The sequence below is a fragment of the Hyperoodon ampullatus genome (assembly GCF_949752795.1).
Source record: "Hyperoodon ampullatus genome assembly, chromosome: 2".
NCBI lineage: Eukaryota > Metazoa > Chordata > Mammalia > Artiodactyla > Ziphiidae > Hyperoodon > Hyperoodon ampullatus.
Window position 1 is genome coordinate 27,813,971 of NC_136915.1, and position 14,540 is coordinate 27,828,510.

Below are 14,540 nucleotides of genomic sequence, written 5' to 3' on the forward strand. Positions count from 1 at the left end.
AAAATTTATAAACAGCTCATGCAGCTCAATAGCAAAAAAACAAACAACCCAATCCAAAAATGGGCAGAAGACTTAAATAGGCATTTCTCCAAAGAAGATATACAGACTGCCAACAAACACATGAAAGAATGCTCAACATCATTAATCATTAGAGAAATGCAAATCAAAACTACAATGAGATATCATCTCACACCAGTCAGAATGGCCATCATCAAGAAATCTAGAAACAATAAATGCTGGAGAGGGTGTGGAGAAAAGGGAACACTCTTGCACTGCTGGTGGGAATGTGAATTGGTACAGCCACTATGGAGAACAGTATGGAGGTTCCTTAAAAAACTAAAAATAGAACTACCATATGACCCAGCAATCCCACTACTAGGCATATACCCTGAGAAAACCATAATTCAAAAAGAGACATGTACCAAAATGTTCATTGCAGCTCTATTCACAATAGCCCGGAGCTGGAAACAACCTAAGTGTCCATCATCGGATGAATGGATAAAGAAGATGTGGCACATATATACAATGGAATATTACTCAGCCATAAAAAGAAACGAAACTGAGCTATTTGTAATGAGGTGGATAGACCTAGAGTCTGTCATACAGAGTGAAGTAAGTCAGAAAGAGAAAGACAAATACCGTATGCTAACACATATATATGGAATTTAAAAAAAAAAATGTCATGAAGAACCTAGGGGTAAAACGGGAATAAAGACACAGACCTACTTGAGAATGGACTTGAGGATATGGGGAGGGTGAAGGGTAAGCTGTGACAAAGAGAAAGAGAGGCATGGACATATATACACTACCAAACGTAAGGTAGATAGATAGTGGGAAGCAGCCGCAGAGCACAGGGAGATCAGCTCGGTGCTTTGTGACCACCTGGAGGGGTGGGATGGGGAGGGTGGGAGGGAGGGAGACGCAATAGGGAAGGGATGTGGGAACAGATGTGTATGTATGACTGATTCACTTTGTTATAAAGCAGAAACTAATAAAAAAAAAAATTGTTAGGGTGAAAAGAAGGATATACACATAGATACACACACACACACACACACAGACAAACACACACACACACACACACGGAAAAGACAAAAAAAGAGGAGAGGGTCCTGCCTTGAACTGAGAGAAGAATTCAGCAATAAGACAAAAGAGGTACCCAGTGCCTTATCCCAGTGCCTGGCACAGAGTAGGTGCTCAATAAATAGTCTGTGGAAGGAATGAAATACTGCATTTTGTGCCCCCTCAAATTTATAGGATGAAACCTTAACTCCCATGTGACTGGCTTTGGAGATGGGCCTTTAAGGCCATAACAACGGTGAAATGAGGGCATAAGGGTGGGACCTAATCCAAAAGAACTGGTGTCCTTACAAGAAGAAGAAACATCAGGAGTGCACGTACACAGAGAAAAAGGCCGTGTGAGGACACAGCAAGAAGATGGCCATCTGCTAGCTAAGGAGAGAGATGTCGGGAGAAAGCAACCCTGCTGGCTCCTTGATCTTGGACCTCCAGCATCCAGAACCATGAGAAAACACATTTCTGTTGTTTATGTCACCCAGTTTGTGGTATGTTGTTATGGCAGCACGAGATGGCTAATGAGCTGGGCTTCTGATGAGGGGCTGGTGTCCCCTGTGAGGGAGGATCCACCTCTCCTCACCTTGGATGCTATAGTTGTACGAGGCAAAGGGCAGTTGGGGGTGGTGATGGGATAGAGTGATGCTGGGAACTCATGCTTCCTGAGCCCTCACAGGCCGCATGCTAATTGATGTATGCTTCTGCTTTTTCTGTAAGTTCACCCTCACAGCAAACTTTACGGTGGGTACTGGCATTAGCCTCATTTCCTAGTTGAGGAAACGGGTACAGAGGGCTTAGGTAACTGGTTCAGAAACACACAGCAGGGAAGCAGCAGGGCCAGGATTTAAACCCAGGCAGTCTGGCTCCAGAGCCTCCATTTCTAACCTCTACGGGTGGACGTGGGAATGCACACCCCCCCCCCACTACTGCCCTCAAAAGGGTCTCAGTGTGAATATCTAGAAGCAGTGGAAGCTTTTTCCTTGACTCCCTCCAGCGCTGCCTCCTCACTACCACCCCCCACCCCCCCATACCCCTCACCACCTATCCTCCACCATTTTGTGGTAGAACAAAAGGAGAATGAACTTTGGAGTCAGACTGCATTTGGTGGTTCAAAGTGATTGTTTGGTATCAAAATATCTGGATCTGACTCTCCCATTCACTTAGCTGTGTGATCTTGGTCAAGTTACTTAACCACTCTGTGCTTCAGTTTCCTTATCTGTGAAATGAAGATCATAACAGTACCTCCCCTGTAGGGTCATCATGAAGATGTAATACAACAGTGTGTGTAGAAGATGTAATACAAGAGTGTGTGTAAAGCAGTTGGTGTAGTATTTAGCACATAGTAAGTGCTCAATTATTACTAGCTGGGTAATCACAGGCAAGTCAATTCACCTTGCTGGTTTGCAGATTTCTCATGCATAAAGCATAATAATCTTTCTCACAAGAGTGACAAGAAGATTAAACGAAATAATGTTAGAAACTCAGTAACTACCCTTTTTCCTCAGAGGCCTAAATGAACTACCACCATCACTTAGACTCCTCTTGTGGGAGTGGGGAGAATTGACCTTTCTTTTTTAGAAGACTTTTTTAAAAATTATAAAAATAACACATTTATTTTACATACAGAGAGAAAAAAATGTGGATGTGTCTACACCAAAGTGTTACGCCATTTTTCTCTGGGGAGTGGGATTAGGAAATGAATATTTCCACTTTAACTTTATTGCACTTGTGTATTGTTTACATTTTTTACAACTACCAAGTATTACTTTAAAAATGAAAATACATACTCACTGTAGATAATTTATCTCCTTTTTTCCCATGTATTTCTTTTAAACAGCATATTTTTTTAAACCCAGTTTGAGAGTCTTTGTCTTCTAATAGGGAATTTAATTACCTTTATTACCATAACTGATATGTTTGTTTTACTGCTGTCATTTTGTTTTATGTTGTCAATTTCTGATGCTTCCACGTGGTGTCCTGTTTCCTTTGTCTTTTGTGATAGGCAATATGTTTCCTTTCATTTTAATTTTCTACTGGGATATAGAAAGTAGAAAACCTGCTTTTCATCCTATTTGTGGATGCTTTTAAGTCTTTTACAAATATGTTTGAAATTACATTCTCTCTAGTGATATAATTCAAGACAAATACAGTAACAGGGTAGCCAAGAGCCTGGGTTTGGATTCTGGTTCTGTTACTTACAAGCTGGGAGGACCCTGGGCAAGTGACTTAGCTTCTCTGTTCTTTAATAGGACAATAACAATACCTGCTACCTAGACTGGTACCTGGCTGAAATGAGGTGACACCTGTAAACCACCTACCATAGTGATGTGTAATTAGTTCGTTCTTCCTTAAAAGAGACAAGGAAGAGATGAATGCGGGGGTGAGAACCATGCGTTCCTTTCTAGCCGTTTCACTACTTGGAAGTCTTTCTTAGGAAATTTCTGATTTTAAATATATGGATCTCTTATGTCCTCTGTTCTGTAGATCAGGGGTCAGCAAACTACAGCCCAGGGGCCAAATGCAACCCATTCATTTCTCTTTTGTCAAAGCTGTTTTTGCATAACGATGGCAGAGTTGAGGGGAGATCTTAGGGCCCTCAAAGCTGAAAACACTTCCTAGCTAGCCCTTTAAGAAAAAGTTTGCCGACTTCTGCTTTAGATCAGCCAGATGATCATCCTTCTTTCTAAATTTAGGAGAAGAAGCCATTTTCTCCCTGTCCTTTTATAGCCTCTCCAAAGCTAAGAGGCTCTTAGCATATATTAAAAGATTTTTTAAAAGACCATTAGCTTCCACATTTATTTGTCCACAAGGTGGGGATACTTAATCAAAAACAAAACTAGAAAAAATGGAAAGACAAAGATGCTGATTACAAATCAGGGTTCTTCCAAGGCTCAACACAGGAGGGAAAGGGGCCAAGGAGGGGCCAGATTCCAGGAGCTTCTTACCCTGTCTGCTCTACAGTTTCAAGTCCAGAATTGGCCACCCTAGGTGGTGTCTGGCTCTCACTCTGGCCCTCTAATCTGCTGCTCCCCAGGTCTCCGGAAACCAGTTTGGTATCAAACGCCCATCATTCTGGGAAGACTGAGCAGACTCCCCTTGTGCCAACTCAGCACCTCTCCAACAGGCTGCCCCCTTATTTCTGGTTGTCCACTGTCCCCCAACCTAAGCATTTTCCCCTCCAGGGACAGAATGAATGAGATAGCTCTAATTTCAAAATTAAGACTCAGCCTATGAAGCAGTGAACCACTTTAAGGTCCTTTAATGAAGGTCGAGTTCTCTGGCACATTCACTCATGGTCTGGAGTGGTTCACTGCACCGGCAGAACTATGGTCTAGGAGCACCTGATTCAGGAAAGTGGATGGTGGGGAGGAGGATTCTGTAGTTACCAAGTCCTGATCCCTCTCAGGGGGGTCAACTCCACTGGGGCTGAGCCCCGCAGGCTCAGGGGCACTGTGGCCTGGGCTTCTGCCCCGGAAGTCCTGTAGTCTTGGTTGGGAGATAGGGCCAAGACTCGTGGAACTGGTAAAGAAAAATGTAGTCACGGTGAGACCAAATATCTGATAGAGTGGTCCGGCGGTGGCCCATAGAGCAAGGGATCCAGGAGGAAGGAGAGATCAGGTGAGTGGGAGACAGCAGGGAAGATGTCCTGGATGAGATGGACCACGAGGAAAACCAAAGAAGTCAGAGGAGGTTGACGAGCATGAGGGAGAATGGGGGGCCCAGCCTGAAGGAAAGGCGAGACCACTGACCGACAAGCCCCCAGACCCTGGGCTCTGCCTCACCCCCAAACAACCCCATCAGACACGAGTGGTTACGCCCCTGCTGCCGACGAGGGAGCTACCCAGCCCATCGGGTCCACAACTGGGAGGGGGCAAAGATAGGAGTTTCACGGTTCCCTGACACCAAAGCTTATGCTGTTTCCAAAAGTGCTAGCTCTGCTGGGTAAAAATAGCAGAGGAGGTTGTGTGGACGTGGTTGTGTGACCGTGGAGGGCAGGAAGATGCCTGTTTGTGTCACGATTGGAGCAGGCACCTGGAAGGATGAACCCACCACATGATCCCCCGAAGTGGACCAATATGCATCTGATGGTGTCAGGAATGGTTAAAATTGGGTGAATATCATGCTCACAGCCAACACTGGCTGAGCGCTGCCTCTCTGCCAGGCACTGCTCCAGGAGTGGTGTTTACTCACGACCACCCTGTGAGGGGGCTCCCGTTATGAGCTGCACTTTACAGATGGGGCAGCTGAGGCACAGAGAAGTCAAGTCACTTGGCCCCAGTGACTCAGCGGGTAAGTTTCAGGAAGGAGACAAAAGGCAGTCTGGTGAGAGTCAGGGCTCTGGAGGCCATGAGGGAGGCTCTAACCTAGTTAAAAAGTCATTCATTCATTCATTCATTCATTCATTCAGTGATTGATCAACCAGTATTGACTGAGCATCTAGTAGGCATCAAACAATATGCCAGCTGTGGGGATACGAGCCCAAGGAAGATCCCCTAACCTCACGGAGCTTACACACCAGCAAGAGCATGGCTAACACTTATGCTAGGAACTCACTCTCTGCCAGGAAGTGCCCTTTACATGTGCATCTTATTATCATCTCCCCACTTGTTTTTTAGCTGAAGAAAAACAAACAAACCAGAGGCTCAGAAGGAAAAAGGCGACTCGCCAGGATTCCAGTCCAGGTCCCTCTGACTCGACGCCACCCTCTCTGCCTCGGACCCTGTGCCCTTGGTGGTCTCTCCTCCCCGCTTCCCCTGCCTGTCAGCTCTGGGGCAGCAGTCACCCTGAGGCACGCCCCCTTGCTCTCCTGTCCTTCCCCCTTGCTGGCCGGGGTGCTTGGATTTGGGTTTGGGGACTGCATATGGAGAGGTCCCTTAGGTCTCTACCCTCTGTCCATCACGCAAGGTAAGAGGAAGGCGCTTTCTGGGTCCCAGAAGCAGGGAACTGCAGCCCTTGCCTCCACTGTCACTGCCTTCAAGGGGTCTGTGGGAGACTCATTTTCCACCCATTATTCACAAGTATTTATCGAGGGCCTATTCTGTGCCAGGCATTGTGCTTGGTGCACAAGTTTTACATAATTTCTGCCCTTAAGAAGCTTAATTTGTGTTTTCCGTGCCTGCAGTTTGGGGGGACCAGATGGCTAGCCTCTGAAATGGAGTCAAAACCTGTCTGCATGGCAAGGCAGGACCGAGGAGACACCATAACAACCCCTGTGCTTGCTTCAAGCTGTGTCTTTTTTCTGGCTGGTCTGCCCCTAGTCTCCTGGAGATTCACTGCAAGGCTATCAAGGCATCATTTAACAGGGACACCAAGGCCAAGCCTGGGAGACGTCCCAGGGAATTGGGGGAAATTAGCACGTGGAGAAGGAAAGCGTGGCAGGCAGCTTGAAAGACACGCAGACTCACAGCTCTGCCAACACTGCTTCAGGCTGATGGAGCTCCCCTGTGCAGGAGCTGGGAGCAGGGCTCCTAAGGGCTGTGATATTGAGAGCATTCCCAGTTGAAAGAAGAGGTACTTTTGATGCCTGACAGTCTAGAACCAGCATCTCTCCTGTTTAATCTCTGGTTATAATTCAAATTTCTGTGCACTGTGGTTCTATAAAGCCCCGGCCATTCCGGCGTGAGGGTGAGAGGGTGGTCCCGTGTCCTGGGAGAAGAGGACGACTGGGGTTTGGGCCACTCGGTCCCCCTCCTCAGCCTCTCTGGCTGACAGCCCCGGCCCCCGGCCCGGCAGGCACGCACCTTCACACCGCAGCACGGCACTGTTCCAGACCACGCTGCCCTCCTTCAGGATGCAGGTGATGGTCTCTGAACCCTGAGTCCCGAGGAAGCCTTCATCGCAGAGGAAGGAGATGGAGCTTCCCAGCTGGAGGCTGTCACCAAACCGTTTGCCGTTGACTGGAACGCCCGGATCTGGACACTCATTGTGTCGAAAAGCTGTGTGGATACAGGTCAAGGATGGGATTAGACAGAGCTGACGTGCAGATGGACCCCCAAAGAAAATAAGCTTCATTATCATGGTCAATCCTAGACCTCCCCCACTTCCCCAAGAGCCTGGCATGCTGGGGGGAGCGCTACATACCCTAGAACCACACTGGGTACAAAGCAGGTGCTTGTTAAACTTATCTCCTGCCTTCCTGAGCACCTAATCCAACTTCATTCTAAAGCACATTTATAGGTCAGGCGGCGGGCTGTTTCTCCTGTTGGCTCATTTACACCAAATAGTGATTCTGTGACGTAGGTATTATTACCCCAGTTTACAAATGAGGAAACTGACGCTCAACATGGTTAAGAAGCAGATCTGTGTTCTCAATGTCAAATCCACTCCATGCGTCCCTACCTTCAGACAGCTATAGGATCATTTATGTTGCAGGAAAACCGGGCTCTAAATCCTGTGACACTAATAGATACCAAGCATCATAAAGTAGGTGCCCTGGAATTAACCCTGTCTGAAGCCATTCCCTTCATTTCCTCTCCCCTTGTCAGGCTGCCTCTCACTCTGCCCAGGCAATTCATAATACCATGGTGCGGGCGGGGGGCGGGGTGCGGCGGGAGGAAAGAGCCAGAACACTTGTGGGTTTAATCAAGCTCTGCCTCTTATTAGTTACATGGTTCTGGGCAACTTATGTAATCTTGCTGAGCCTCTGTTTCCTAACCTATAAAATGAGCCATTCTCATGAGATGAGACAGGAATAACATGAAAGTTGATTTGAATTTGCAAGTGGCGAATGCTTGGTAAGCACCTGATGGGTGCTCAGTACCCCTTAAGTCTGTGTTCCCTTCCTTCTTCCTGTTCCCAACCTTCCTCCAACAGGGGTGCCCAGTTCTCACACCGTCTGAGGCCACGCCCTATTTGCATCCCTGCTGTTTTAAGGACGGTGGCTTCCCAGTGGAGACCAGGCTCCACGGCTGCAAGGGCATGGGCCACTTTAGAGGCCTCTGAGGTTCCCTAGTGACTGAAACACTTGCACAGTCAGAAACAGAAGCAGCCCTGGAGGCTGTCAGATCATCTTGCTGGGAGCAAACCTGGCGATCCTTCCTACTGAAGCTGGGCTGAGGGAGCATCTGACACAGAGATGATCTGGATGATCCCAGCTGAGCCCTGACCCCCTTCCCTCTGAAATGCAATCTTAAGTCAGCCCAGACATCAGTCTCCCAACCTTTCCTCATTAGGAACTTATGACCATGAGCTTGCCCGCACATTTAGAGACATGGGGTGGGAAGAAAAGTGGCACTTGGGGCCCAGAAGTCCAGGCATTTGTCTATTCAAAACCCTATCAGGGAATTTTGTGACCGCCTGGAGGGGTGGGATAGGGAGGGTGGGAGGGAGGGAGACGCAAGAGGGAAGGGATATGGGAACAGATGTATATGTATAACTGATGCACTTTGTTATAAAGCAGAAACTAACACACCATTGTAAAGCAATTATACTCCAATAAAGTTGTAAAAAAAAAAAGCCACTGAATCTGTGGGACTGTCTCAGTAGCGACAGGAGATGCACACACACACACACACACACATACAAACCCTATCAGTCACACAGACACACAGATACACAGACACAGAAACAGACACACACACACACATGTACACACTGAGCAGGGATATGGAGCTATTTCCAATACCTTGAAGCAAATGCTCTAAGTCAAGGATTTAAATACTGCTCAGTTCTACCTGTACCTTTTCAATCTGTTTCCTGGCAGGTGAAAGGGGACAGATCTTAGCTTAGGAAGTTTCTGTTGTGGGGTTGGCAGTGATGCCCGCAGGATGCTCCCACAGTAGGTGCTCAGTCTCTCATCTTTGTCCAAAATACTCACATGGAAGAAGGGTTAGGTTTCCTCTAAGGAGCTCTGGAGGTGGAAACGGGATCCCTGAGCCTTGTTACAGGGACACAGATTTCAGGTCATCATGAGGGGAAGTCCCGAGTGCTCTCTAACTGTGGTGAGAGCTGTCTTGGGGGGGATGCGAACTCCCCGACACTGGGCAAATTCCAGCTCTTCCCAGACGATCGTCAGTTGGGACGTGACTGAGGAGATGCACGTCCTGCAGGGGAGACTACACTAGTTCCCAAACACTTGCCCATGGACTGTGGTTTCACTAGCTACATCAGAATCACCCCAGAAGTCTGTAAAAAATGTAGATTCTAGGGCCTCACTCCTTAGAGATTTTGATTCATCAGGTCTAGGATGGGGCTTAGATTTTTAAAAGTTATTGCTACCTATCCATCCCACTCTATCTGTATAAATGCACAGAAAATTACCTGTAACGTCTATAATAGTGTTTACCAAATATTGGCAAGAATCATCTCTGGGTCGGGGGGATCTAGGGTGGTAGTCAGCATTTCTTCCTTGACCTGCCCCTGTGTTTTGCTTACTGACATATTGGATGTGTATCACTTTTACAATGGCGGAGGAACCTTCGAGAGGAATGCTGGGTAAGAGCTTGATCAGCAGGTCGGGTTTGCTGCTTTCTGCCTCTTCCTCCTGAGGATTTGGCATTTGCTCCTCTCCTGGAAAGTGGGGACCTACTAGGATATGGTTTTCCTTGGAGACTATGAGTATTTGTTTCTGACCCAGGTCCTCCATTGGTATATCCACACCTGCTTTGAACCTGCAGAGTCCTCGGCCCTCCCCATCCTGGATAAGTGGGCTTCCCTGGGACAGCTCTCACCCTTCTTTTTCCCACTCCCACCAGGAGGAAGAAAGAGCATTTAGCCATTCATGGATCTTTCCATTCAATAAATACTTACTGATCCTCACCATGTACCCGACCCTGAACTGGGCAGAGGGCATAGAAAGATAAGTAATACATACGCCCATCTTTCCAGAGCTCATGACCTCGTGGGAAAGTAGGGATGAGGACAGATAACCTAAAAGCCAGTGCTGCAGTGCTAGACTGGGAAGATTAGGGAAGACACAACTGGGCTCTGCTTCCTCCTGCCCACAGATGATGGGAAGACAAGTGCCCTGGAGGAGGCATCCCTGGGAAGATGGATTGTTTCTATCAAGTCCAGCATCCTGAAGAAGGTGTTATGGGAAATATCAGGGAAGGGCTTTAGCTTGGAATCTGGGGTCCCCAATGACCCCTGTTTGGCACTTATTGTCTTCAGCTCCACTAGACCCTGGGGACAGATGGGACAAGGAAGCAAGACCTCTCTGCCAAGGGTGGGAGGGGGGCTGGGCGGAGATCAGTTCTATCAGAAAGTGCCAGAGGGACAAGCGCTGCGTGTGTGCTGTGTGCGTGGGGCGGAGCTTGAACTGGGGACTTGCATTTCACAAGCAGCCTCTGGGAAAGGATCTGGTTAATCTGCTCAGACGGACCCAGCCTCAGCCCGCTCTGAAGATTTGCCATTGGCCAAGTTCACCGGGTCTGTAGCTGGCTCTGCCCTGAACAGCACCTCTTGCTACCTTTGCCGCTTGCTGTTTCTACTCTCCAAGCTTCTGCCCCACCCAACCCCCCGAGACACAGAAACGACAATAATCACTGCTGAGCTTCAGCTTGCTTCTAGAGAAGGGGCCAAGGGCTAAAACTGGAGGTGACAACTTTGGGACTGTGGCCCTGAGAGGGGCCATGAGGAAATGCCCCAAGAGTTGGCTCTAATGAGCCTCAGAGCCAAACAGAAACACTGCTCTAGACTTCTGTTTCTGATTTGCCTATGGGAATGGGAACTGGCAAAGCAAAGTGTGAGCAGCCCCACGGGGAATACACGAAGTTGGCAGTGAGTAGGCGTCCAAGGACTTGGGGGAGCAAGCACATGAGAGAGGCGTCAGTAGCTAGAAGAGGATGGGGAAGGCTTGCTTTCCCTTGGGCCCTTCCTAGTTCTAGCTGGGCCTTCTAGGAGGGGGAGGGTGGGAGGGAGAAATGAGGCCCCAGGCTCCTTTCACATTATATGGCACATCCATAGGAAATGAATGCTCAAAAGCGAGTGACGCCACAGAAAAGAACGCTTTCCGCTTTTCCCTTCATGCTGGAGCCCCATGCCTGGCTCTGCAGCCTCTCAAGGCTTTTGGAACTGGTCCACCCACAGCAACACTCCTCTGCTGGAGCCCCCTCTACTGGACATCCCCAGAGGGACGGTCAGCTGAGGACACAGGGTGGACTCACTAGTAAAGGTGATGTTGAAGCCCCTCTTCCCTGTGGAGTGGTCGGTCTGGAACTCAAGACGGGCCACGTGGCCGCTGCTTGTGATGGAGGAGGGGAGTTGGTTTCCCGAGAAGGTGCCCAGGACTGGGGCCTCAGCCGTGGCCCCATCCTTGATGACCAGGAAGTCAAACTGAGGCTCCACATCAATGTCATTGAAGGCCAGGTGGATGCGGCTCTCGGGCCGCGCGAGGATAAGCCAGACGCAGTGGAGGTGGTTGCCGTAGTCTTCCGGGTAGTTAGGTGACAGGACGACCCCAGAGGGGCTGGTGAAGTTGAAGAAGCAGGAAACTGCAAGAGAAGAGCCGTGGAGGTCAGTGAGCATCCCTGGTATTGTGCCTGGGCCACTGAGGGCTGGCGGGGGAGCATTTCTTAGTCTAAGAGCAATAGAGAGAAAGGGTGACATGAGGGTTGGGCTAGACTGGCTGGGCTCTGAGCTCTAGGTGGGAGACATGCTGGGTTCCATGCCACACCTGGTGTTGGGAAGGGTCCCTCTGGCAAACCACAGACAAGGTGGAGCTAGTTTACTCCTAGCCCTCTCTCCGTTTCGGTGAGCCCACCCCAGGCAGAGTCTGCATGCTTCTCGGTCCCTTGAGTTGGGGAAAAAACCCACCATTCAAGCTTAAATGTAGTCCCAGTGCCTGGCTCCTTTTAGCTGGTGGTGATCCCCTGGGTGGTAACCAGGGTGGAGATATTCCAAGTCCATTTCTATCTTTTAAACATTTTTAGCGGGGAAATGATAGGTGTGCCCCTGGGGATTCTGCCAGCCTCGAAGCTACAAAACTATGCTAAGGAGGCGCTAGGTAGGCACCATCTTTCAGAGCCCAAAGCTTTGGAAGAAACTGGGGGAGAGAGGTGACAGCGCCTTATCTTGAGGCCCTGCACGCATTCCAAGGATCGACTCTTCTGAAAATCTTTATTTTAAACCCTTTCCATGCCAGTAACTAACAGACCCTGGAACAAGGCTGAGGCAAAGCAAAGTGCTATAAATGGAAAAACAAACAAACAAACACTAAACCACAATTAAAAAGAAAAATAACAGAATGAAAAAAAATTGCAACAAATATGCCAAAGGACAGCTATCAATATTGAATTAGAGCTTTTATAATTGTGTAAGAACATCACCAAGATGACCAAACAGTATGCTCAGAGGATTCATATGAGAGAAAATAGGATTAATATGAAAACACAGTCCATTTCACTAGAAAAAGAATAAAAATAAACAACCCATACTGTTGAGGCTTCATGAAAACTCATATGTATTTATTGCCAGTTGCACAGTAAAGTTGATATAACCCTTTTGGAAGGGAGTGTATGCATTCCTATCAGCAGCCACAACACTATACAAATACTCAGACTCAGTAATCTCTAGGAATTAATTCAAAAGAAAAAGAGCCACATGGACAAAGATGTTTACAGTGACGTAATTTTATTACAGAGGAAAAAATGTGAACAGCCTACATGTCAGCCCAATAATGCGAGGTAAATTATAGCCTTTAATGTGGTGCAGTTTGAACACAATCATTAAAGTGATAAATATGACCCTGTAGAAAGAAGAATGTTAAACATTTTAAAGTAAAACAGTACATCATAAAATTATATGCATGCTTTGGATTATAGCTATTAAATATTTGCTTATATATGGGTAAAGACTGGACATGAGCCTCCAAATAAAAATTGTATTAGAGTAAAAGTTTTGGGGGTGATATTTTTCAAAATGAAAGCAATATTTAATTTTTCTGACTGCAAAAATGATATAGGCTTATTGAAACATTTTTTAATATATAAAAGTGTAAAGAAGGTAGAAACGAATATGGACAAACATTTAAGTGCCTTTACAACATTTACAGTGATGTTTGGTGTTAATTATATTGAAATTAAAGTAAGTATAATATTTGACTTAATTATAATGAAGCTAAGGTGAAAAATAATAATAAAATCATGTTTGCAAAAGAAAAAAATAAAAACACAAAACAAAGGGATTGGTGATTCCTTCGGTTGAGTGTCTCTTTCCTCTGCCTGGCTCTACCCACCTTCCCCTTTTCTGCATTAAGTATTACTTTTTCAACCTGCTACTCAAAGCCCTCCCATCAAATTCAGCAAAGTGAACCTGGTCCCAAGGACACAATCAGTCTCATCCCTATAATCTCTGCATTTCATAAGTATTGAAAGTTTGAGTCAAGGGGAGAGAAGGACATGAAAAAGCTTTTAGGCAACACAAGGTATAGTTAATAGTAATTACCATTGTATATTATTGGGCGTTTACTAAGTACAGGCACTGTTGTAAGCACTTTCATCAATTACTCAATTTAATTGTCACAAAAACGGCATGAGGTAGGTACTGTTATTAACCCCATTTAAAAATGAACACACTGCGGCACACAGAGATTAAGTAGCTTGCCAGGGCTGCGCGGCCAGTAGATGTTAGCAGCAAGTTCAAATCCACGCAAATCCGTGCAAATTCAAATCCACCTGACTCCACGGGCCAAGCCCTTAGCCACCCAGCAACACCGTGTCCCAGTATGAGAACAGTACAGCTCACTAAGTCTAATAGTGGAGTCCTTGGGGGTGTTCTTAGAATCTGTTAAAGATTCATCTGTTAACCCCAAGCATTATAACAGCCCTGAACTGGAGGTTCTAGGCTGGACACAGATGCCCCCACACAGCTATCCCATCTATGGCTTTGTGGTAGTCCAGCTGGGAGCATAATACAAATAATGAGGAATCTGAAACCAACTAAGACCACTACCTTGAAGACAGAAGGGGAAAAACCACATGGCCTGTCTACCAGCAGAACAACACCAAGGCGGGCCAAAGACAAAGAAAAGCTCTACGATTTCAAAGGCACTGAAAGCATGAGAACAAATGGATTTGCTGCAGAGAATTTAATTAACATCACCTGAGTCCCCACCCCGACTCCATCACTCTGTCACATTTTTTTCTTTATACGCTTTATGCAGAGTTGCCATGTTGTAAAGCTCCAGGGGCACCATTTTGAGCAGCTGTGCATGGCAGATCTACCTATCACTCTTTAAAATTACCTTGTTCACTGGCTTGTTTATGGTCTGTCCCTCCCTCTCCCCAGCACACACACATGTACTCCACGAGGGCAGAAATCTTGTCTGTTTGATTTCTCTGAATCCCTATAGCTCCCACAATGCCTGGTACATTGTTGGTGCTCAATGAATATTTGCTGATTGAATCAATGAGCATTTAATGGTTGATACCATCCGAAGAGATGGTGACATGGATACGCGTGCCTCACATCCCCATCCCGTTCCAAGCCCCAACCAAAAGAACTGACCAAAGTCTGTAAAAATAGGTGGA

The 14,540-nt window shown here is 46.9% G+C and overlaps 1 protein-coding gene across 1 annotated transcript in view; it reads right to left on the minus strand.

Moving 5' to 3' along the window:
- The window catches only part of CSMD2 (CUB and Sushi multiple domains 2), a gene marked incomplete at both ends in the record, with an annotated part of 669,667 nt that overhangs the window by 234,327 nt on the left and 420,800 nt on the right, over nt 1-14,540 (minus strand). Inside the window, 2 exon segments of the mRNA XM_079698551.1 lie at nt 6,816-7,010; nt 11,178-11,504. Of these exon segments, the coding sequence (XP_079554677.1) occupies nt 6,816-7,010; nt 11,178-11,504 (522 nt within the window).